Source organism: Lissotriton vulgaris, chromosome 6 (assembly GCF_964263255.1).
Source record: "Lissotriton vulgaris chromosome 6, aLisVul1.2, whole genome shotgun sequence".
NCBI lineage: Eukaryota > Metazoa > Chordata > Amphibia > Caudata > Salamandridae > Lissotriton > Lissotriton vulgaris.
Window position 1 is genome coordinate 513428806 of NC_141694.1, and position 24610 is coordinate 513453415.

Below are 24610 nucleotides of genomic sequence, written 5' to 3' on the forward strand. Positions count from 1 at the left end.
CCTTCCAAGGTGCGGACCCATGTGCCTTTGGTTGCAATTGTGACGCTTACGTTGGTGCTGTCCTCTGAACTGCCTCACCCCTTGAAATCAGCAGATATTATTTGAGGAATGAGAGAGTCTGCTTCAAGGACCAGCCATTGGTGGAGTTCTCTTCTTGAGCACAGATATTCCCTCAACTATAGGAAATCTTTAGCACAGACATTATCGCATTAGACATGCCCAGTAGAGATTAGGAGTGTACAAAAGGAGATGATTCAGAGGATTAGAACTTCCTCTTTTCTAGGATGCTTGCCTTAACCTAGACGCTCAAAATGCCTGTGGTCTTGACACTTCCCCAGAGAGTGGCATTCCTTACCACTATTATTGAAAGCCGCTGCAGTACTAAAGTTGAATTTAACAACTGCTAAGGCCAAGTCCCTCATCCTGGTAAACACCCAACAACTGTCTACGGCATCTCTGTAACCATTTCTACCAATTGAAGAATAAGTATTAGAATTTTTTTGGGCTACTTGCAAGAAGCCCTTCTTTGACCCAACAGTTTGAAAGCTCGCACAGCATTGCAGGCCAGCACCTTCCAATCCAAAGCGCCGTCTCCATTTGCATCACTATCCAGTTTGGTGTTTCAAACTTCATCAGCTAAGTTGAATCGTAACACATTTCCCAGAGCAATTCCAAACCAGGAGTCCAAATGACTTAACTCCATGAGCTGAAATGTTTTCACCTTGAGCAGCCTATTCCTGTGCATTTCCAGTGCTACAAGTGTGTAATCTGGAGTAGGTAGACACGTGAGACCACACCGGTTAGAGTCAAATTGGGGCTTTATTTTTAGGTAAAGAGGTACAAATAATAACAGTCTGTGCGTGGCTCCCACAATGTCGTCCGCAGGGGGATGTTCGTCTCCCTCCTTGGCGTCTAGCGGGGACCAGGTGGACCGAGACTCAGGATGGGTGAGGAGAAAACAAATAGGTAGAAAAGCCCTCCGTTAGTGCTCGGGCCAGAAAAATATCACAAAAGAGGGGAGTCATGGGAGGTTATACCTCTAGAAAAGGATTTGAGCAGGATCAGGGACCGTCACCTGAAAAGGGGGGGGAAGAGTATTTACGCTGCGCGTCCTGTAAAAAAACAGGCTCTCCCAGCTCAGGTCTCCCGCTCCCTCCCGCCTCCCGGTAAAGCCAGTTCCGACCTCCCAGGACCCAGGAAACATGCACACACCTGCTCTAGCCACGTTCCTCCAGGAACTGTTGTGGGCCTCCTGGCTTTTCCTCCGTACTTCGGCTTGGCTCTGCAGACACGGTATTCTCCTTCGTAGATGCTCTTCCGTCTCGAGGGTTGACGCGGCTCCTCCGTCTTTCTCCTTCCAGGGACACCAGTTCATTGGAGAGCAGTCCCTTTTCAGATGATGAAGTCTTGGGTTCCCACTTTCAAAGGGCCTAGCTACCGTCTTTGTGCAGAAGTTCTTTAAAGGGCAAGTGATTTAATTCCCCAATTGTCTCTACCCCGGGTAGGCACACTTCCGAGTCCGGGAGCTGGGGGAGAGAAAAAGGGTCTATGCCATCAATTTGGTTGACACCGCCAGGGCCCCCAGGAGGATCCTGACAAAGCCTTATTGAATGGTATGTGGGAATTGGCAAGAAGTGCAGTAGTTAGCTTTCCAGACCACATAAAGGAACCAATTGTATTATTTATAAACCACATGTGGATGCCTCAAAACAGAATCTCAGGTATGAGTTTGCTTCTGCCGACAAAGTAGCTCGATACATGGTCAAACGTGTCACAGGCTACAGGTATGCCTAAATCTGCTCAACTGTCTTCTTGTGTATTGTCCAGGTGGCACAAATGGACAAGCTCTTTGATGGTGAGAGCCTCTTAGAAGACTAACTCTTTCCTGTAATATTTCAAGAGCAGACAGTCCACAGCTCCTTTACTGGACCATGCCTGCCCCGCAAAGCAGTTCCACCAACAATACAGCTGCTTCCCAGGCTTCTCCAGGGGACAGCCCTTATGGCAACAGCAAGCCTCCCACCAATTCCAGATCCCCAGCAGTTAGACCACTTATTTTGTGGGAGAGGAAGGCATAAGTGACACCAACAGCAGCCATTCCAGTCTCCTCAATCTTCCACTGGATCTGCTGCCTGATAGTTCTCCACCAGATACAAGTCTTAGAGTGTGTCTCCCACATTACCACCTTTTGAGAGATGCTCAGGATGGATTCATGCGTGCTCCTGCTTATTCACAAGAGCTTTAGTGAGAGAATGGGTTTGCGTTGAGAGAGCAGGAAGCGGTGGCGCTCTGAGCAGTGTGATCTTGTTGCTGAGATGGTTGTGCGGTAGGCACGCGGTGCAGAACAGGACAAGGGAACACAAACCCAATAGGAAAAACAACCCCTGAGATGGTGTAGGGAGGCCTAAACCAAAGGGAAGAAGAAACGTTGGATACAAAGGTTCATGCGAATAAAGTTTTTTATAAGTCAAGTGATGGTCAGTACAAAAAAATTAGTAGCCAGCCGAAACGGTTTTGTCACACCGTGAAGGAGATGACTCATCAGGGCTGAAAGGCTACGGTTGTAATGGGATCGAGGAGGCACGTAACGGTGGAAATCTAGCCACGACCGTGTCGGCTGGCTACACATTTTTTTGTACTGACCATTACTTGACTTATAAAACTTTATTCACATGAACCTTTGTATCCGACGTTTTTTGAACTTTGAAGCAGAATTACTAGTCCTCACACGAGGACTACAAACTACACTTGCGTGTGCACAGGACTTGTTCTTCTTTTTATTCACAAGAGCTACTGCCTCCCCTACCTGTACTCTCCATTAATCCATCCTCCTTGTGCACAGTGGTGTTCTGTGGCACATGCCTTGATCTTGAAGGCTCAGTTTCTTGCCCTGGTAAATAAACAGGCCATAGAGGTAGCACCCTTGGAGGAGAGGGCATGGACTTGTATTCCCTTCACTTAATAGTCTCAATAAGGGATGGAGGTCACAGACCCATTCTGGATCTACACTCCTCAAACTCTTCATTCCACAGGACAATTTTCAAATACTATCTCTAAACCTGTGCTTCTGGCCCTCGATGTGGGTGATTGAATGGTGTCTCTGGTACTCCAGTACACTTACTTCCCTCTACCAACATTTTCCGCTTACAGGCTTTACCTCCAATTCACAGAAGGACAGTACACCAATTCACAGTGGGATAGAACAGTACCAGTTCTCAGGACTAAAATTTGGTCTCCTCAAGTATTCACCAAAAGGCTGGCTGTGAGTAGCAGCTTAACTCATGAGGTCAGGACTACATGTATTTCAATACTTGGATGACTGGCTGGTGAAGGTGAGGCCCCCTATAGGAGTCACAAACTATCTAGAGTATCCATGATCTTTTTTCATGACATGAACATCTCCATGAACATCCAGAAGTCACATTTCAAATTAGAACCCCTTCAGAAGGGAAAGGGGTTCAGGGGGGACAGGAAGTTAGTTCAAGAGGTTCAGAAGCCCGTGCTCCCAGGGGCAATTACAAAATTCTATCATAGGGCTAGTTTTCTTTGGTAAAAGTACAGAGTAAGGGAGTCACACATTCCCAAAGTGTAGAGGGTGCCTCTGCTGGGGTATTGGGAGTGGGCAGTCAATGAGACTGTTTATGTTGCCCTCACACACCCCCTAGAGGCTGTCATGCTTCATCAATGGGCGATGCTCCTTGTTGGGCCAGCGCTGCAATGCCCAACGGGTCCCCTGAAGGGTCGCTTTGGTGGAGATTTTTTTGAGGCTGCTGTATAGATGAGTGCAAGTGAGGTGGGTTGTGACGTGGGGTCTAGTGTGTACGGTTAAAACTGGTAAGAGAGTTTCCTAACGCAAACCTTTATTGACAGGAATACCCTTCCAGGAATAAAAACCTATGGTAGTTTGGGGCTACCTTTGAGTTTCAAAGGAAACTGGGTAGTCAACAAGTGTGCGAACAGGTAAGAGAACTACACTTACTGTCTGAAGAGCGGGACCTAGTGGTGGTCGCCCCTAAATAAATGTGCCGACATGTTTCGCACCTGTGATTGTCATATTTATCCGGGGCGCTTCATCAGGACACAAAGCATAAACACATATTGTGGATAAACTACCCCACACTGAGCGGTGCCTGGTCCTGCTACCTACTGTGTGTATGTTGTTCCAGGTCCGACCTGTAGGGAGAAAGAAAGCATAGTAGTCGAAATATTCAAGAGTGGTTGTTGTTCCAACAGTGAAATCCAATGGTCGAAAGACCCTTCCGTAGTACCCCAATCGTGTGTAGTGTTGACTATGGTGGAAGTATAAAAACAAAATTATGTACAAGTGAATTAAAACATTATTAGTAGTGAGATTCAGAATGATGGTCATTGTATGGAACCCAGGGGAGTGAGTGGGCATAGAGCAGTCCGTAGAAGACACTGATGCTGTGGTCTGGAGCTTGCAATCTATATGTGTCTTGTTGGAAAGGCATCAGGGAAATATAAAACATATATATCAATGCGGACCACCATATAGTTTTTGTAGAGTCTAGCTGAGTGGGATATATCATATATAAAGAACTAGTTCCCCCTCAATATATGCATGATAATAGCTGCGGAGTCTGTTGGTGAATGATATAGCCTTACAGGTTATCACCATGATTGTGCGCCGGAACACACCGTGTTCGCAAAACAATATCAGATGTCATTAATCATAGTGCGAAAAAGGATTGTTCCAAAAAAGTACTCCGTAGTATCGAGCTTACCTAAAGTTCGTCGGACTCCAGCATCATCGGGTGAAGCGGAGGTGCTGTGTGATACATGTGCTACCTGAAAGTTTTTGTATAGTTTACAACACATCAGTAATTATATCCGACAGAGGAGCATGTTGGTCGGTGTAGAGGCCGACTTAGTCTGTACTCACGGTTTCGGTGTGCTACCAGATCGACAGCACCTACCCTCCTCCGAGTCCCCGGAATAATCAATACCGTGGGAGATGCAGATAGATTTAGACTCGTTCTGACCGTGAAGAGACAAGAGTGCTGACCTGTCAAATTGACGGTGCTGCGCAAGTCTCGCACCCATCTTAAAGTGGAGGGGGGTTGTTTGCAGTGATGTGTACCATGAAGAAGACAAAGAGACAAAGAGAGAAAGAGAGAGAAAGAACATCCTAATCATAAAGACTGGTGCGAAATTCTCATAGGGCCCCTTAGCAAATGGGCTAAGACCATACTGACATAACTTATGCAAATGTTAAAATCCTAGTGTCAATTCATCCTTATCCCTGCTAAAATAAATAGATAAAAGATCTGAGCATAGTTTGATGCATAGTAGGAGAACCTCCATGATTTGGTACCACTAGTACGATAGTTGGCACAGAAAGTGTGTCAGCCTGGTTTCCCCTATATATAGGTCATAGCTATGATGAACTATAGGTGCTATAAAGGCAATTTATTGGGCATGGTTGATCCCAGGTGGTGTAAGGGTGGTTCTATTACAGATCTATAATATCAATATACGTACCAAATTGAGTAGTGAGGTGGCTAATACTGGACCCCAAAGTGTCATGAGGGAGTAGATGACATTGAGTGAGGGCGTCTATATCTCAGTCCAGAGGATCTCTTCATTGAGCCCATTTTTATTGGTCTGGAGGCAGACCACCCAGCATGGATCCGACTCCAACACAGTCCAGCTTAATTTGGCGGTGGAGTGATTAGCCTCTTTAAAGTGGTTGCTTATTTTTGTAGCGTTCCTGCCACATCTGATGGTACTCCTATGTTCCTCCATTCTAATCTTGACTGATCATGTGGTTATGCCAACATAGTACAAAGTGCATGGACAAGTGATCAGATAGATAAATTTTTTGTGTTACAATTTGTATGTTAACTTTGTATCCATCTAAAGCTGCCACGCTGTAGGGCATTCGACTGGCTGGTGGAGTTACATGCAGTACAACTCCCACATGGATGATGTCCTGTGATTTGTGGGAGGTTCCAGAATGTGCCTTGAGGGTTTTGTTTATTTGTCCATGGCCTAGTGTGTACCAGTTGGTCCCTCAGGTTTGGTGTTCTCTTGCACGCGAAGCGTGGACGTTCCAGTGTCAGGTTTCCCACATTTAGGATCCTCCAGTGTTTTAAAATGATAGATTTCACTTTTGTGGAGAGCGGAGTGAAAGAGGCGACGCACGTCATGATGTTCTCTTTGGTGCGCACATTATCTTCTAGGAGAGCTTCTCTGTTAGTATTGCATTCCCTCTTTTCTGCTAGTCTCACTATCTTTGATGGATATTGTCTTTCCAGAAGATTGTGCCTGAGTTTCTTGGCCTGTTCTCTGTAGTCTGTTAGGTTATTGCAGTTCCTTCAGAGGAGAAGGAACTGCCCATAAGGGAGATTCTCCCGGAGGGCAGTAGGGCCAGAAGTCACACCTTGTTCCCACTAAGCAGCTGAGATTCATTGGCATGGTGTTGGGGGAAGACCTGCCTAGAGCTTTTCCTCCTGATCAACGGATTGCAGATACTCTGGATAGGACTCAGTTGATTCAGAATCAGGTCTGATCCCAGCTGTGTAACTCTTCAGTCTCCTGGGCATGATGGCTTCATGCATCTTTTTGGTTCCATCAAACACTGATGGTTAATGAGGGCACTTCAGTGGTGCCTAACATTACAATGTCTCCAACATTAGGGGACCCTCTCACTTGTGTAGAGATCTTTCATCCTAAAACAGTGGGTTGTCCCTTCAGCTCTCCTCTGTGGCAGGGCACTGTTATAGATGCTTGCTTGCTTGGCTGAGGCACTATGGGATGATAATAATGTGAGGTCTTTTCGTTCATATCGGAGCAACATCTTCACAACCGCTTACTGGGTTTATGATCTGTTCACCTTTCCCTCACAGCTTTTCTACATTCAATTTCAGCGAACGTCAATCGAATTCTTTTGGACAACACAAACACTGTTCATTGCATCAACAGAGTGGTGCGTGTTCTTGGACCCTGTGTTGAGGGGCCTTACATCTATGGCAGTTGGCTCTTCAAAAGGGCATATTCTTGATGGCGACCCATCTACCAGTGAGCCTCGTGTGAGGGTGGATGATGTGTGGTGTGTCTCATCTAATCATTACTGGGAAATATATCACAAAAAGACCAACATGATCCTCTCCAGATTAGGCTATCCCTGTAAGGACCTCTTTGCCATGATCCCAAACAGGAAGTTTCCTCTATGCTGTACTCTGAACTTCCTTTGGGATTGTTTATTGGGAGACACCTTCAGGTACACAGATGGTGTGAGAAAATAGAGCACAACTGATTCTTATTTCCCTACATTGGGCTAAGAAGATTTGATTTGTCGATCTGTTTGAACTCAGCATTTAGCACCCTCTTCCTCGCCTACACGGAATTTAATTACACAGTACTAGTGGACCACACGTTAACTCTTGGTGCTATTGGTATATGATAAACGTTTGTCATTTAACTCTGTAGCACCCATTTTTGGACACTTGCCACAGTAATGTAAGCCTTTTAAACAAGGTCAAACAGCAATCCCTGTAGTGAAAGAGTCCATACATTAAGGCATTCGATCCGGTTGGCTTGCTGAACTACGCTTGTCTAACCAATGAGCTACACTTCACAGAACATACTTTATATAGTTATTAAGTTTTTCTTTTTAAAAAGATTTTAGATATTTAGTTAACGACCATTTTGTCCGAATGATTAAAGTTGCTTATTTACTTATAGACATCTGCTGTAACAGTTTAGCAATTCTGTGTTATTTCACTCATGTATGTTTTGAGTGAATGGAATGTGATTGCAGTGAATCCAGGTCACACATGCATGCCTCTAGGAAAGCATTTTCATGCATCACACAGGGAGGGTAGCGTGATCTTATTTTATCCTCCTTACTGTGCCTGGTATTCTGTAGCCTGTTACGGCACCAACAACTTTATCAGCCACACTACCATTGCCTCATGCTACATCACACATGTCCCTTATGATCTATGAACAAGCTGATCGCTCACACTTACACCACTTCATCGTACCCTTACACACAATAATCCCATCATAATCCTCTCCCGCCGTGCAAAATGAGCATTATTAAATCCCACTCTTAACACAGCAGCTATGCAAGCTTCCCTAATTCAAGGAAACTGCAGAATTGCAAGCCGCAGTAGTGCAAGCTTCCTTACAATGGACCAGGTCCAGCATTTTTGACACTCATGATGTAATATTTTCCAGACACAGCAAGTACAGCATTGGAATGCGTAGCAAAAAAATTCCGTATCGATTGGTCAAGTGCAGTTGACACAAGTGCAAGCTTCGCTAACAAACAGCAGGTGACTACCAGAGTGCAAATGTTCTCACACAGGACCAGGTTCACAAAGGCCCTCTAAGGAGTCAGACATCAGCTCCCTTAAGGTTACCACTGTTTTAGCAATACATTTTTGCCTTTTCTGGAAGTCACAAACAATCATAGTATGTGTAGTTGTGGATTTCCTACCATACACACATGCATAAAATGTAAGCAGGACCAATTTCTAGCAAATAAACCATTCTACTTTCAGAGATACGAAGCAGATGTGTTTTTTCTTACATGGGTAAAGTATTTTCCCTGTGAAGGAACAGCTTTTTCTACACCCAGGTAAAATATGTTGGCATCCTCTCCCAGTTTCCACTATGACAATTGGGATTGGGTTCTAGGATGGGAAACCGCCTGCTAGGGATATCTAAGAATCCCCAAACCTAGGAGTTTAGGATGCTCATATTCTTGTGCAGACTAGCCAACCTAAGAATGCCCACAATCCTGAACGTTTGAACGCACCAGTACTGACATATAGGAACAATTCCTGCATTTGTATGTGTAACCAGTCCCAGGATGCTTGTTTCTGGCCCAGGAAGACCTAGCTTGGCAGTTCATGCTGGACTGTTGCCAAGATATCCTAGCAAAAAAACAATGGTTCTGTTGGGAATCATGTGTAAATAGTCTTGCGTGCTAGATACGTATTATAACATTACATTGATCATAGAATGTGGTACTGTAACACACACAACGCAACTCAATAAAGAGGAGAACTTCCTTATAGAATTGATACTTTTTAGCAGTATAAGTAAATAACCGGCTGTCCGAAATGTGGGACTACAAGGAAACATGTGTTGGGTGATGATTTTGGTGAATGGTCATGCTCACTGTACATGGTGTGTACATAGGTGACATAAATAACACATTTATCTACAAGTATGAACTATATTATACAAGCATGTCCAACATAAGATGCATAAAAACCCAACAGGATATAATATTTCCTTATTTTAGTAGGGGGGGTTACGTGGACAAGTTGAGCTGGCAACGTCGATGTTTCAATCCTAATAGTTAGTGCAGATTTCTAATCATCTGTGGCGGGTCTTCATCAGGACAAGGGAGGATGGGGCAGCCTGCGAATTAAGGATTGGAATCAGAAAAGTGTGTGTTTATTTTGCGTTTACTAGTAAAAAAGCAATGGCTGCAATTAACTGAACACAGATGTCAAATGAATATACTCAAAACAATGCAGTGTGCATGCTATATGGTATTATCTCTCTGCACTGTAATAAATAAAGAGAAATCCAAGATATATAGATAAGTCCAGGATTTATTCAGCTGCAGCACAGTACTTCCAATCTTCAAAGCTCACAGATCCAGTATGACATTTCAGATCATAACAATTCTAAATGGAACTACCTGAATGGTGTGCATGTGCAACATGGGACAAAGGTTCTATTAAAAGGGAAATATATACAGGGAAGGATTAAAAGGGAAATACCAAGAGGTGAGAATATAACACATTTCCCCCCTTAAAGAAAAGAAAGTGCATTCAAACATCAGGAAGCATATGTAAAAATCAACTAAAAATCAACTATGGTACACATTTCGAAACTCTTCTAACATTCCATCTTTTTCCATCCTGAGTAACAACACTATTATGATAGACACGCATAACTTTCATTGGCTTACCAAATTTGTTCTCTCCTTTAACAATGAACCCTGGTTTTCGAATCCTGACAACATCACCAACCATGAATACTGGTTGTCTAACCTTCATCCTAGAATCATAATTACATTTGTACTTGTCTTGTTTGAGCTCCACTTTTTTAGCCACATCCTTAATGTTCACATCAGTCATTTGTTGACTACTACTTTTCTTAAACCACCAAGGACATAATCCTGAAACAGGGTCTCTACCTTTTAGTAAACGGAAAGGAGAGACTTCAGTAGTGGCATGAGGTGTAATACGGTATAACCATAATTTTTCTCTCAACTTATCTTTCCACAGACCTCCTGATTTGCGAGCCCAAACCAAATCTTCCTTGAGGACTCTATTATATCTCTCCACTAGACCATTACCTTGTGGTTCATAGAGGGCTGTAGTACAATGCTTGATGCCATACGTGCTCAAAAACTCCGACATAAGTGAGGACTTGAACTGTACCCCATTATCGGATACAATACACTCCGGAGAACCTTCTCTGGAAAAAATCTCCTTTAAAAATAGAATAACACTTTCAGTATTTGGATGAGGCACTAGTTTGACCTCAGGCCACTTTGAGTGATAGTCTACAGCAACAATGGCAAATCTACATTCTTGTGGTAAGAAATTGAAAGGCCCAGCTATATCGATTCCTAACTTTTGCCACGGATGATCTGGCCACTTTACAGGAACTAAAGGTGCAGGATCACACTTACACGATTTATCACTCTCAATGCACTCGGGACATTCCCTGACAAATTTATCCACTACTCTATCAACCCCTGGCCACCAGAAATTGGACCTAATAAGTCTTTTCATAGAAGACATTCCCATATGGCACTCATGACTCATTTGTAAAATCACACTCCTTATAGCCACCGGTGGAATACATTTACCAGCTCTGAACAAAAGATCTCCCTCAATGGCCAACTCATCAGCAACGTTGTAGAATGGCGTGATCTCAGCAGGAACACGTTCTTTGGAAGGCCATCCCAACCTCACATAGTCTCTGACCTTACACAGTAAATCATCCTCATCCATACCTCTCTTCCACATATCCTCCGATATAACTTTGTATTTTTCTGGAAACATTTCAGAAATGCTGGTTACTACCTCTGTATCTTCATCAACCCCAGAACTAGTACAGGGCAACCTAGACAAACAGTCTGCAGTAACATTTAGCTTCCCCGGCACATATTCAATGTCAAAACTATATTCTTGCAAACGTGACATCAATCTTGCAATGCGAGCTGTGGCATTCAATCCTCCACCAGGTGATAGAATGCTCACCAATGGCTTGTGATCAGTGCGTATGAGGAACCTTGCACCCCAGATGTAATTTCGGAAATGCTCAACACCCCATACACATCCCAACAATTCTTTCTCTATGACAGCATACCGTCTTTCAGTTTGATTCAACGATCTGGACGCAAACGCAACATTCCAATCTTCCTTTCCAGAACGTTGTGAAAGTACACAACCTAAACCATAAAGGCTGGCATCCACTGTCAAAATGCAAAGTTTATTCAAACAAAATGGCCTTAAAGTTGGTGCTGACACCATATCGAGTTTGACACTTTCGAAAGCATCCTGCTGTTTAGATCCCCACAAAAATTCTACCTCCTTCCTTGTCAACTCCCTTAACGGTTCCATCTTTGTAGCAAAGTTTGCAATAAACTTACTGTAATATTCGCACAGTCCTAGGAACGACAACAACTTGTCCTTACAATCTGGTGCAGGAGCCTTTAAGATAGCATCTACCAAGGATCTTTTAGGAGCAACACCCTTACCAGAAATGGTGTGTCCCAAATATTCTATAGTTTTTTGAAACAACTTACACTTCTTACTCTTAATGGTAAGTCCAAACTTATCTAGCATCTTGCACACATTCCTCAAATGCTCCATGTGTGTTTCATCATCTTTGGAGAAAACCAAGATATCGTCTTGGAAACACTTCACGTACTCACTCATGTCCTTAAATATATGGTACATAGACCTCTGAAAAACAGAGGCTGCCGACGCCAAACCGAACGGCATCCGTTTGAACTGGAACAAACCCTGAGGTGTGATAAAAGCAGTGAGATGGCGTGACTCCTCGGCTAACACCACCTGATGATACGCCGATCTCAAATCCAACGTGGAAAATATCATACCACCTCCCAGCATACTCACGACCTGGTTGATATTGGGCAGGAGATGACAGTCTACCACTATGTTGGCATTAAGTGCTCTCAAATCTATGCACAACCTCAAAGATTTGTCAGGTTTGCGTGCCAAAACCATTGGCGAAACCCATTCGGATGACTCTATTTCTTCTATGACATCATTTTTTAACATGTCATTCAGTGCATCACTTAATTCTTCTCTAACATTAAGTGGTACAGGCCTAAGTTTTTGTACAACCGGTATGGCTCGTTGTTTAAGCTTAATAACATGAGTGAACCCACTTAATTTACCTAATTTGTCTGAAAACACACTAGGAAACTCATCAGAAAGAGTCTTCCAAACATTACTCTCTTCAACAGATCTGACTTTATCCTCTGACATATCACCATCATATGACACCATGACAGGATCTTTGTTGCGTGGATTCAACGTAATGTGAAGTCTGAACTGATCCCGCCACCCCAACACATTCACTCCCTTCACAACCACATACAGTTTGATAAATGCAGATTGGTCTTTAAAATACATCATGGAGGCAATGTACCCTATAAAATCAATGCTAGAACCATTAAAACCTTTTGCCATGACATCAGGGGGACTCAACTCACTCTTAGAAATAATGTTTTTGTACATTTCATCAAAATACCTTTCAGTTATGATGGTCCAAGGAGACCCCGAGTCAGCCATCAATTCTAACTCTACTCCTTTAAATCTCACTATACATTTTGGAGACTCCAAATAATCTTCTTCAAGAAGACTTATACTTATAATAGACACAATCATCCCACTTACTCTGTTGGGTTCATCAGACACAACATGTTCATATCTAACTAAACTTGAATCATAATTTGTTTCATCTCTCACACAAGAAACTTCTTTTTTCTTGAAATAACTGCCTTTATCCCCAGTTTTCTTTCTGTCTTCTCTACATGAGTTGGAAAAATGACCCACCTTTCCACACTTGTTGCACTCTTTACCCAAGGCAGGACAAAATTTAAACGTAGCAACATGATTGTAACTCCCACATCTAAAACATACGATGCGGCTACGTGGTCCAAACTTATGACTTGGGGAACCTCTTGCAACATTGTTCATTGCACACACTTCTTCAGTTAACTTATCACTCTTACTACTCTTATTGCTTGTCTCCTCTATCGTCTTCATCCACTTGTTAGACTGTTCAAAAGCCTTAGCAGTAGAGATACACTCCAACAAAGTTGGGTTGCCTACAATCCACAATTGTTCTTGTGTTTTCTTGCACTTAACATTTACAATAATATTATCTCTAAGCATCTCATCCGTCATATTACCAAAATTACATGGCATCACTAGAGCTCTTAAACCTGTTAGAAAATCATCAAAAGATTCATTTTCTTTTTGCGTTCTGGTATAAAACTTGTACCGGTTTAAGGCTAGACTAGTGGTGGGTTTAAAGCGTGTTTCTACACGAAGCATAGCTTCATCAAAAACCCCATTATCACCAGGAACAGCTGGTAAATTTCTGAAAATAGCTTGTCCCTCGGATCCCAAACAATGTAAAAAAATGTTTTTCTTTCTTTCATTTCCCATCCTCTCACCATCAATAGCTTTTAAATATGTCATAAACTCCTCCTTCCATCTATTCCACGGGATGGGAGGATCACCTTTGTTTTGCAAAAATTTTGACGGAGGGTCGAACTGCATGTTAATCAATAAAAGCAAAAATAATTGCAAAATAAACAGTATAAATAGTAGTAATGCAATAAGAGCAAATAGCTATAACTTAATAACAGATAAACTAATGAGTACACAAACTGTGTACATCAGCGAAATTGAAAAGAAGTCAGCGTAGGATTCAAACTTGCAACATGTGGTAATACTTCTTGTGCAGTGATCTCGTTGTTAAAATCACTTTCTACGCGCGTTGCAACCAGTTTCAGAAGAGCGCGTTTTAAAAGTACCTTCCGTAATGGTGTAAACAGATGTCCGTTCTTCGGTAGCGGTAGCAGATGCAGAATATTGTTTTTGTTAAAGTATCTTTACTTTCCGTTGTGAAACCAAGCTCGCTGTTCGCAGCGCTCTTTACTTTCCGTTGAGAAACAAAGCTCGCTCTTCGCAGCGCTTGAGATTAAGGTAAACAAAGATGGCGGCTACCGACGCAATACGCATTACGTCATGCGTGTAGCTTCCTTCGTTACTATAGATACAGCGCATGCGTGTGGCTTTGTTTGTTACCTTGGATACAGCTTCTCCCCGGCGCATGCACGCTGTAACCGAAGACTTCGCTTTTGAAGGAAAACACTCGCAAAAGTAAGATTTTGGTTTAAAATCTGCAGAATTACACAGGAAATGCTCAAAGTCAGCGCAATATTTGTAAAATGAAATAAATCAGGAAACTTGAAATGAATTGTAATTCTTGCAGTGAATCCACAATGAATAAGTAGAAAAAACGAGTTCTTTCTTGAATCTTTTCCAATAGATTTACAAGTCACACTCCAGGTTACACATCCAACGATAGTTTCTGGAGGAAAATCCAAGTACTTTTGGAGAATAAATCCTCAATCCAAAAGCTTCTGGAAAATGGGTAAATACAGCAAACAGCTCCAAAATTTCCCAAGATTCCAGTTTTGTACCACACCTGTGCTGCTGATGTAGAAGTAGTAGGTACTGATCCCATCCTCGTCGCCAATTTTGTAATAAATAAAGAGAAATCCAAGATATATAGATAAGTCCAGGATTTATTCAGCTGCAGCACAGTACTTCCAATCTTCAAAGCTCACAGATCCAGTATGACATTTCAGATCATAACAATTCTAAATGGAACTACCTGAATGGTGTGCATGTGCAACATGGGACAAAGGTTCTATTAAAAGGGAAATATATACAGGGAAGGATTAAAAGGGAAATACCAAGAGGTGAGAATATAACATGCACTCATTATGAAATGTGTATATTATATAGCCATTCATACCCTGCACACTTCTTTCAATACCCGTCCTTAACTGTATTTAACTGAACAAGGATGTCCCATCAATATAAATAATGTAATGCCGTGTGCATACTATACAGCAATGTATGCCCCTGTGTTCCCCCTGCGCACGTAATGTAATGGGTATATTATAAAGCCATCCATTTCCCTGCGCATACCTTGAAAACTGTTGCTGCCATAGATGTAATAGATGTACATAAATGTGAATAATTGACCGGAAGTTCTGTAGAATATGTCGCACTTGGCTATTCGAATTGCAATAATATGAACATGCCTTGTTTTTTAAATATTCTAAACAAGGTATTGTAATTTTTTACATGTTACTTATGTGGGCCCCTAGCGGCAGATGTTCCCCTCCATTTAGCCCCGTCGAGTCCGAGCCTGTGAACTCTGGCACCACGTTTTGCAGCCAACATGGTCATGACCCTCTTTAGCTGCTGCACTAGCCGACACGTGCTAGTTTACACGTACAAAGCACTGGGCGACGTCATATAAGGACGTTTTGCCCGCGCTCCCACTCTTCCACACGAACTAGGACGTCGCTACGTTGAATGCTATAAAGTAATCACTCCGACCGCTCCCATCTGTGAATATCCGCACTGCCTTCCTCTACCATAGGCACTTTAATTTCCCCGTTCGCGCGCCATCAGTACACGCTGTCCCCTTTGTAGCCGATACACTGATCAGTCAATAGGCTTTGTTTGTGCCACAGGTAGCTACCGCCACCTTGTGGTATGTTTAATTTGTTTCCATGCACAGCAACTCCAATAACCATGGACCATGCCGTCCTTGTCATGTAAATTACATCCCGTAAATGAGTATATGGTGTCCTCCTCCCAGCCGATGTATTGAATAGTCGATCGCCTCCTTAAAGGCTTTGTTTGTGCCACAGGTAGCAACCGCCACCTCGTGGCTTTATTCAATTTGTTTCTATGCACGCCTTTTCGAGTAACCACGGATCTTGCCGTCTACGTCCTAAAAATAAGATCCCGTTAGCTCTGGTTTAACGCCCTTATCCTCGGCCACCACCTGCGGATGACTCTATGCCGCATCACACCCACCATCACTCGGGCCTTGAGGGCAGAGTTAATGCATGATACTCACATTCGCAGTGGTGTTACTCTGCCGATCTCTACTAGGTTTGAGCAATATTCGCTAAGTGTTTCACCCGTTGCTGCATCTGGAGTGGTTAATTCACCACCCAATTTGCCTCCTCAGCTTCGGTGATCGCTAAGGCACCCCGCATTATTCATTCCATCGGCTGGTGATGAAAGCAATGCAAATATATATAGGTATGTTTACATTAGGCGCCCACGCCTCTCCTCACTTTTGCATGCCTGATCATGCTTGGTTACAATAATGATCCACGCTTGACTACCACCATCAGTAAGCTACACGCTGTTTCTGCATTTATTACAGAATCCCCCGTGATGTGAGTGTAAGGTGTCGGCTGACACCGTCGGACAGTAGCTTTGAATTATTGCGCTACTCCATCTGAATCATTAGGTGAGCATTTAGCAGCCATTGCTTTTTTACTAGTAAACGCAAAATAAACACACACTTTTCGGATTCCAATCCTTAATTTGCATGCTGTCCCATCCTCCCTTGTCCTGATGAAGACCTGCCACAGATGATTATGAATCTGCACTAACTATTCGGGTTGAAACGTCGATGTGGCCAGGTCAACTTGTCCACGCAACTCCCCATTTAGAATAAGGAAATATTATATCCTGTTGGGTTTTTATGCATCTTATGTTGAACACGCTTGTATAATACAGTTCATACTTGTAGATAAATGTGTTATTTATGTCACCTATGTACAGCACCATGTCACTGAGCACGGCCATTCACCAATATCATCACCCATCACATGTTTCCTTGTAGTCCCACATTTTGGACAGCCAGTTATTTACTCGTACTGCTAAAAAGTATCAATTCTATAAGGAAGTTCTCCTCTGAATTGAGTTGTGTTGTGTGTGTTACGGTACAACATTCAATGATCAATGTAATGTTATAATAAGTATCTAGTACGCAAGACTATTTACACGTGATTCCCAACAGAACCACTGTTTTTTTGCTAGCATACCTACCCAGGTTCTGAGGGTTACTTACTCGGTTACCCCATTATCGTTAATGAAGGACTGTTCCCAAGAGGCACATGGTCAAAAATGATATGCATATAGCTGGGTCTGAACTGGGGTTGTGAAGTGAGATAAAGAACGATGATGGATTCAACCCATATCTGTGACTGGGGATGAGTGTCTGAAAAGTTTCAGCGCTCCGTCCATCATCTCCTTACGTTTGCTGCATTTGTATGTGTACCATACACATGTAAAATTCTGCCACCCGCAGTACTTGACTGGACTTTGTAATTGTAAATTGCATATTATGCAATATTAGTGAAACATAGGTTGGCAACGTGATTTGTGTACTGGGCCCAAGCAGAACAGATGCAACTCACACAGACAACATGGATGTTAACCTACTACACAACCTTTGCTCCATGGACTGCAACAGTGTGCATTTTCTGTGGATGCTCACTATGTTTTTGTTTTAAATTCTACATACCCCTATGGACCCATCTACTAGATTTCAAGGTAGTGTAAATGTGATTTTCAAAACGATATAATGAAGGGAAGCAGAAGTGCATTTTTCCTACCCAACATTGAACATTCAGTTATTGTTTCTAGTCATCTAGTTTTCTTGTGCCTCAGTCCTTTTAAATTGATGCAAAGACTGTCATTGTCATCGTATATGCTTTATGACTTGTTTTTGGGTAATTAAGCTATTCTTGTATTGTGTCTATTACAGGTTCACTCATGTACTTGAATGAAGCAACACTACTTCATAACGTGAAAGTTCGGTACAGCAAAGATAGAATTTATGTAAGTACCATCAAGTGCCATTCAGAATGCGTTTTGTTTAAGTTTCTTTGAAATTCAGTATTTTGCTCACATACCTTTTTCCAGATAACACATTGTTATAAGGTCAGTTTGTGAAAAGGGATTGAAATAGTAAATACTACTTGAAAATATCTTTACTAATAATTATTTCCCCTTTATGTTCTCAAATTTAAATTAATGAAGTAATGACTTTTAAAGTGTAAAATCTGCAATAAGATATCAGTAAAACGTTCTAGCTTGCCAATTTACATTAACGTGCCTGTATAGTAAATTCATAATGTGAATTTTCAGTAGTACTCTCTTGTTCAGTGTCTAGTTGCTGCATCTTTTTTTATTATCAATATTGTTTTAGTGAATGATTAAGCATATCTATGTACTAGTTGACATGTACTGTAAGTAATATACTGTTGAAGTCAATCATTGACTTCTGCTTCAGCCTAAAATCAACCACAACTGCCAAATTACGATTTTGGCCAACTTCTGTAATATTAAGCAATTTCAGTTTCTCACTGAACACTTGTTTCTTCCATCGTCATCTGCTTTTTCACCAAATGTGTCTGTGGATCCTACATTTCCTTTTCATTCACCATGTAAACCATTCTCCCACAGTTGACTGCAAAGAGATAGTGGATGACACAAGAAATCATGTAAATTAGTTTTATGTTTATTATCCCTGCATGAGACAGCAGAGCTAAACCTACCTAATCCACAAATCGGTCCATTTGTGTATTATTTTTCTTAAGAAGGAGAAGACTTCCTTCAGCAGCCCGTTCCACGCCTCACCATTTTAGTATTCTCTGAGAAAAATAACTACTCAGGAATGGCTCTAACCACGTCAGGTCCTCGCTTCAGAGATATGGCAGCTTCATTCGGATATTTTCACAATTGGACTTTTCCAACAGATTTATCTTTTATCATGTGTAATTTCATATTCGAGATAGTCACACACGTTGTTACCATCTGCCCCCATCCAGAGTGCATTTTGTAGCGTTCCTAAGACCCACCTGCCATTCCCTTACTAATTTTCAAATGTTTAAACAAAATAATCTAATGACATTTTTTGGGTGTAGATCAGACTGGTAAACCATATCTTAAGACCTGTAATGTGGGAAACGTTACGAAGCGTGTGTTTGGCTTGGTTTGTCCTTCCTAAATTAATTTCCAAAATATATGTCTTTATGGCAATTTTCTGAACTCTCTACAAATTTGCTGGGGCAATGAATAATCTGCCCCTTTGCCACATAATCATACCTGTCTCTGGTTTAGTGCTGGAGCTTTCCTTGTGGCTGCATTCATCTTGAACGCCTGATTTAAAAGTTGCTTTCCCCACCTCACTAGTTCTTCTGCCCATTGGCTCTCCTGACCACTTGGACTTTCAATTTTGGGAATTTGCCTCCCACCATCCATTGTTGTGATTAATTCAGCCTTGTTTCAAATGCCAAGCCGAAAGGATAGCTTAATCTGAACTACAGTGTTTGTTTCCATATTGTTTTCCATATGTTGTTGTTTTTGAAGGGATACATGCTATTTTTGCCAGAGGGACTTTCTGCTTGCTCATTTGAAGTAGACGGAATTGGGAACAAGAGCAACCTAATGTGTCTTGTATGAGGCTGGGTACAATATATGCTCACAGAAAACAATGGTTCACTAAGGTTTCATCTAAATGCCAGACTAAGACAGATTAATCATTCAAGTTCTAGCTGTCACAGGATTTCAGTCAGTGTAAATCCTCTGCAGTTCCGACTGTCACTGTCGAAGGCAGAAATACCTTCTTCTAGCTCAGGGTTCTCCAAAGTCAGTCCTGGAGGGCCGGATCCTTGCCAGATTTTTAGTATATAGATAAATGTAGTTTTGCAGCGTGAATCTTTCTGGATTCACTATGCTGTGCATATTCCGCGGTCTTGTGGTTGGGTCCGGATTCGTAGTCTTTTCTCTCTTTTTTTTTTTTTTTTTTTGTGGCCCAGGTGGGCGTCGGCGTCACCCCTCCTTGGGTGTATTTCCGGTGACGTCGGCATGCTTCCTGCGGAAGCTCCCATCCCTGGGCGCCATCTTCAGATTCTTTTTTCCGCGGTCGGGTCTGGATCGTTCCCGTTGGGCTCCAGACATTTTTGGAGAAAGTACTGCAAAGCGAGAAGTTCGAGAAGAAATTAAAAGGAGAAGACCAAGGAAGACTTCGCAGACCATTGGCGAAGAGAGAAGGAAGAGAGAACGTCGAGAACTTCGACGATCATCGACGTCCACGCGGTCAGGGAAGCCTGAAACGCTCGAGGATGGACAACACGCCGTTCAAGTTCTGCCCGAATTGCAGACACAAGTACGCGCAGAAAGATCAGCACCCGGTGTGCAACCTTTGCCTACCGGTGGACCACAGAACCGAAGACTGCAACGCCTGCTCCGTCTTCGCCGCGAAGACCCTTCGTGTGAGGAAGAGCCAGAGGGTAGCACACGCCACCCTCGGAGGAAAAGCCCCGACGCCTTCGCTGTACGACCTGGGGATGTCCTCAGAGGAGGAGGACAACGCTGCCGCCGAACACGACAGCTACACGGTCGTAGAGACCGATTCCAAGAAGACGCCTGATAAGGTAGGAGACTCGACGTCCCACAAGAGCACGAGAGACCCTGAGTCTCGAAAGAACGAGGGCCAGACCCCGAAGGCGCCGACGCAGCGACATCTGCAGTCCGCGACCGCACACAGGCCCAGCGGATCCTCGGAGAAGGAGTCCCTGGCGCCGAGAGCTGTAGAACAGCAGAAGGCTCCGAAGATCGCCTCCGAAAGGGGCCGGCCTGTTGAACAGCAGAAGGCGCCGAAGATCGTCTCCGAAAGGGACCGATCGGCGTCGAGGGAGAAAGACCCGAAAGCTTTGACGACGTCCAAGGACCCGAAACCAAGTTCGGCGTCCAAACCTTCGACGCCGAGAGTCTCGCCGCCGAGCCAGGTGACGAAGAGAGGGGCCGAGCGTTCCGAGGCCGAGAACGCGGCCGAAAGGGAAAAGAAAAGACGGCGTTTGGAGGCCGAGATGGCGAGCATCTTGCAGCGGAAAAAGGATTTCGACGCCGAGATGAGTGCCTTTACAATTCCACACAAGACCAAGCACGTTGTGCTAGATCTGGTCGAAGAGGAAGAAGAACTCGGCGACGGACATGGCCCGGCCGCCGAGATGGTCGACGACCAGGGAGATGAGGAGAATCCCTACGAGGATTACGGCTATGACGAGGAGGAGGGCAGTAGGTTGGACGCCGAGTCGGCCACCTCTGACCCCAACGAGGAGGATTACCTGGATATCGACACCGAGAGCCCGGAGGAGGCGGTCGACACATACCCCTCGAGGCCCTCGCCGCCTGACGACATCGGGGCATACAATTCGGCGATACAATCTGCCGCAGCGGCATTTAAGCTAAAGCTCGACGAGGAAAAGCAGAAAGCAGACTTCCTGCTCGAGACTTTGCTCCCAACACAGACAAGGAGCCAGTTCCTCCCAATGCTCGAGAGCGTCTTGGCTCAGGGACGAGAAGCATTCAAGGAGCCCGCAACATGCAAGGCGGTAACCCCTAGAACAGAGAAAAAATACAAACACTCCACGAAGGACCCGGCCTACATTCGAGGCGAGGTCTCCGCAGACTCCATTATCACGGCCACGGCTAGGAAGAGGGCCAACGTATCCACTACCTCGGGCCCACCACCGGATAAGGAGAGCAAGAGGATGGATCTGGTGGGCAGAAGGATCGAACGGAATGCTGCGACCCACTGGCGCATGGCTAACTCCAACGCTCTTCTGAACAGGCACATGTACCAGATCATGGACGGCCTGGGGCACTTGGTGAAGGACCTACCCCAGGAGGCCAGGCAGAAGGCCGAGATGTTGGTCGAAGAGGGGAAAAATGCGGCAAATTCTTGCCTTAAGACGGCCCTGGACGGAGCAGACACCGCCAGCAGGCTGATGATGATGGGTGTCACGGAAAGGAGACACGCCTGGCTCAGGATTTCAGGGTTCAAACCCGAGGTGCAACACAGTATCCTCAACACACCGTTCAACGGCGACACGCTCTTCGGGCCAACTGTGGACGAGAAACTCAGCCAACTCAAGAAAGATAATGAGACGGCAAGGTCTATGGGGGCGTTGCAGTTCAGAGGCAACAGAAGAGGCACCCCGTCACGGAGGCCCGGCGGGAGAGGTGGAAACCAACCAGGTACATCACACCAGGTTTTCCAGCAAACGCACCAGGCAGACTCACAGGGACAGCAAGGTCAGCAGAAGCAGTCCTGGCAGTACCAACCAAGAGGTCAGTCCTTTCGAGGAAGAAACGGACGTGGCCAGAATAGGAGAGGGGGGCAGCAGCCCTCCTCGAAGTGACTCCACAGAACTCTGGGTGCCCAGCCACAGAAAGGACCCGGGGGGGCACCACGTACCAAGGGGTCGGGACAATCAAAACACCTACGACCACATGACACCAGTGGGAGGAAGATTGAAATTTTAGCTCCAGGAATGGAGAGAAATCACATCAGACAAATGGATCCTAAACATTATCCAATTCGGGTATTGCCTGGAATTGGAGAAAGGGCCAACAAGCAGGAAACCAAGGGGAAGACCACCAGCAGGAGACCAGCTGGCGAGGCTTCAGGAAGAGGTAAAGGAACTTCTGCAAAAGCAGGCCATAGAGCGAGTCCCATTCAAGGAAAGGAACAAGGGAGTCTACTCGACGTACTTCCTGGTACCAAAGGTAGACGACAAGATGAGGCCCATCCTAGACCTGAGGGTCCTCAACAAATTCATAAGAACACAGAAATTCAAAATGACCTCCCTGCAGGAGGTGCTACCGCAACTGCAGGTCGGAGACTTCATGGTCACGATAGACCTCAAGGACGCCTACTTGCACATACCGATGAACAAAAAGCACAAGCATATGCTCAGGTTCACACTCGGGGGAGGCCACTACCAGTTCACAACGCTGGCCTTCGGACTCAAATCAGCACCAAGGGTATTCACGAAGTGCCTCGCAGCAGTTGCTGCACACCTACGAAGACAGGGGATACACGTATACCCTTATCTAGACGACTGGTTGGTGAAGGCGAGTTCGTACCAAAGGTGCAAACACCACGCACAGACAGTGACGAGCACGCTCATAAACCTGGGGTTCTCCGTCCATTGGGAAAAATCGTCAATGGAACCGGAGCAAGTGAAGACCTTCCTGGGGGCGGTGATCAACACCGTGCAGGCCAAGGTGTTCCCCAGCGAGAAGAGAGCAAGGGCGCTGGTCAAGGAAACTCGCCTCTACCGGAAGGGGCAAGCTCGGACAGCGAGGACTGCGAGCAAGATCATGGGGATGATGGCATCATGCATCCACCTGGTGCCGAATGTGCGGCTACACATGAGACCCATGCAGGAATGGCTCCAGGAACAGTGGTCACAGGCGTCAGGCAGTTGGGAGGATCTTGTGGTGGTGACGCACGCAGTGCAAAGGGAGATGACATGGTGGAGCATGGAAAACCTGACAAGGGGAAAGCCTCTAACACCCCCAACTCCGACAGTGACCATCACCACAGACGCATCCCTGAAGGGATGGGGCGCTCACATGGAGGAGCTCAAAGTAAGAGGACTGTGGACGCCAGCAGATGCGACAAAGCATATCAATTACCTAGAATTGAAGACAATCTTCCTTGCACTGAAAGCCTTCCAGACAAGACTGTACAAGCAAAGGGTGTTACTGCAGACAGACAACACCACGGCGATGTTCTACATCAACAAGCAGGGTGGAACACAGTCAACAACGCTTTCAACACTGGCACAGGAGATATGGAGATGGGCCATCCCTCTACAGATAGACCTGCTAGCCATACACCTACCAGGGAAGGAGAACATTCAGGCAGACTGGCTGAGCAGACAGACATCGGCATCCCACGAGTGGGAGCTCAATGCTCAGGAAACGAGGTGGTTATTCAACAGGTGGGGAACGCCATCAGTGGACCTGTTTGCAACACGCCAGAATGCGAAATGCCAGTACTTCGCATCCAGACTACCCGAAGAGGGGTCCCTTGGGAATGCCCTATGGATAGATTGGTCCGGGACATTTGCCTACGCTTTTCCCCCGATACCACTGATACACCGAGTACTGAGCAAGTGCAGAGCGAGCAAGATGACCCTGATACTGGTTGCGCCACAGTGGGCGAGGCAGACATGGTACTTGCAGATCATGGAGATGTCACAGAGTGCACCCCACAGATTCGGCAGAAGAAAGGACCTGCTCTCCATGCAGAACGGAGAGGTGCTGCACCCAGAGCCAGAGACCATGAGCCTAGTAGCATGGCTCCTGAGGACATAGAGTTTGCACATTTGAGGCTGCCAGAGAGCACCCTCAGGGTCCTTCGGGAGGCACGGAGGCCGAGCACACGGCGGTGCTATGTCACAAAATGGAAAAGATACACGATGTGGTGCAAACGTGAACAACTTCACAAGAAGATGAAGAAAGACTCCACAGTGCTGCGATACCTGACACTTGCTGGACAAAAAACTCAGTTCATCCTCCTTGAGGGTTCACTTAGCGGCTATAGTAGCCTACACAAGGGGTGAGATGGGCAGAAGCTTCTTCACATCCCAGGTTGTCAA

General features: G+C 44.7%; 1 protein-coding gene across 7 annotated transcripts in view; it reads left to right on the forward strand.

Moving 5' to 3' along the window:
• MYO6 (myosin VI) overlaps positions 1–24610 on the forward strand; it is a 924144-nt gene that overhangs the window by 298046 nt on the left and 601488 nt on the right. For all 7 annotated transcript variants that reach the window (XM_086926522.1, XM_086926523.1, XM_086926525.1 and 4 more), the window contains exon 4: positions 17917–17990. In XM_086926522.1, coding sequence (XP_086782648.1) covers positions 17917–17990 — 74 coding nt within the window. The remainder of the gene's footprint in view (positions 1–17916; positions 17991–24610) is intronic.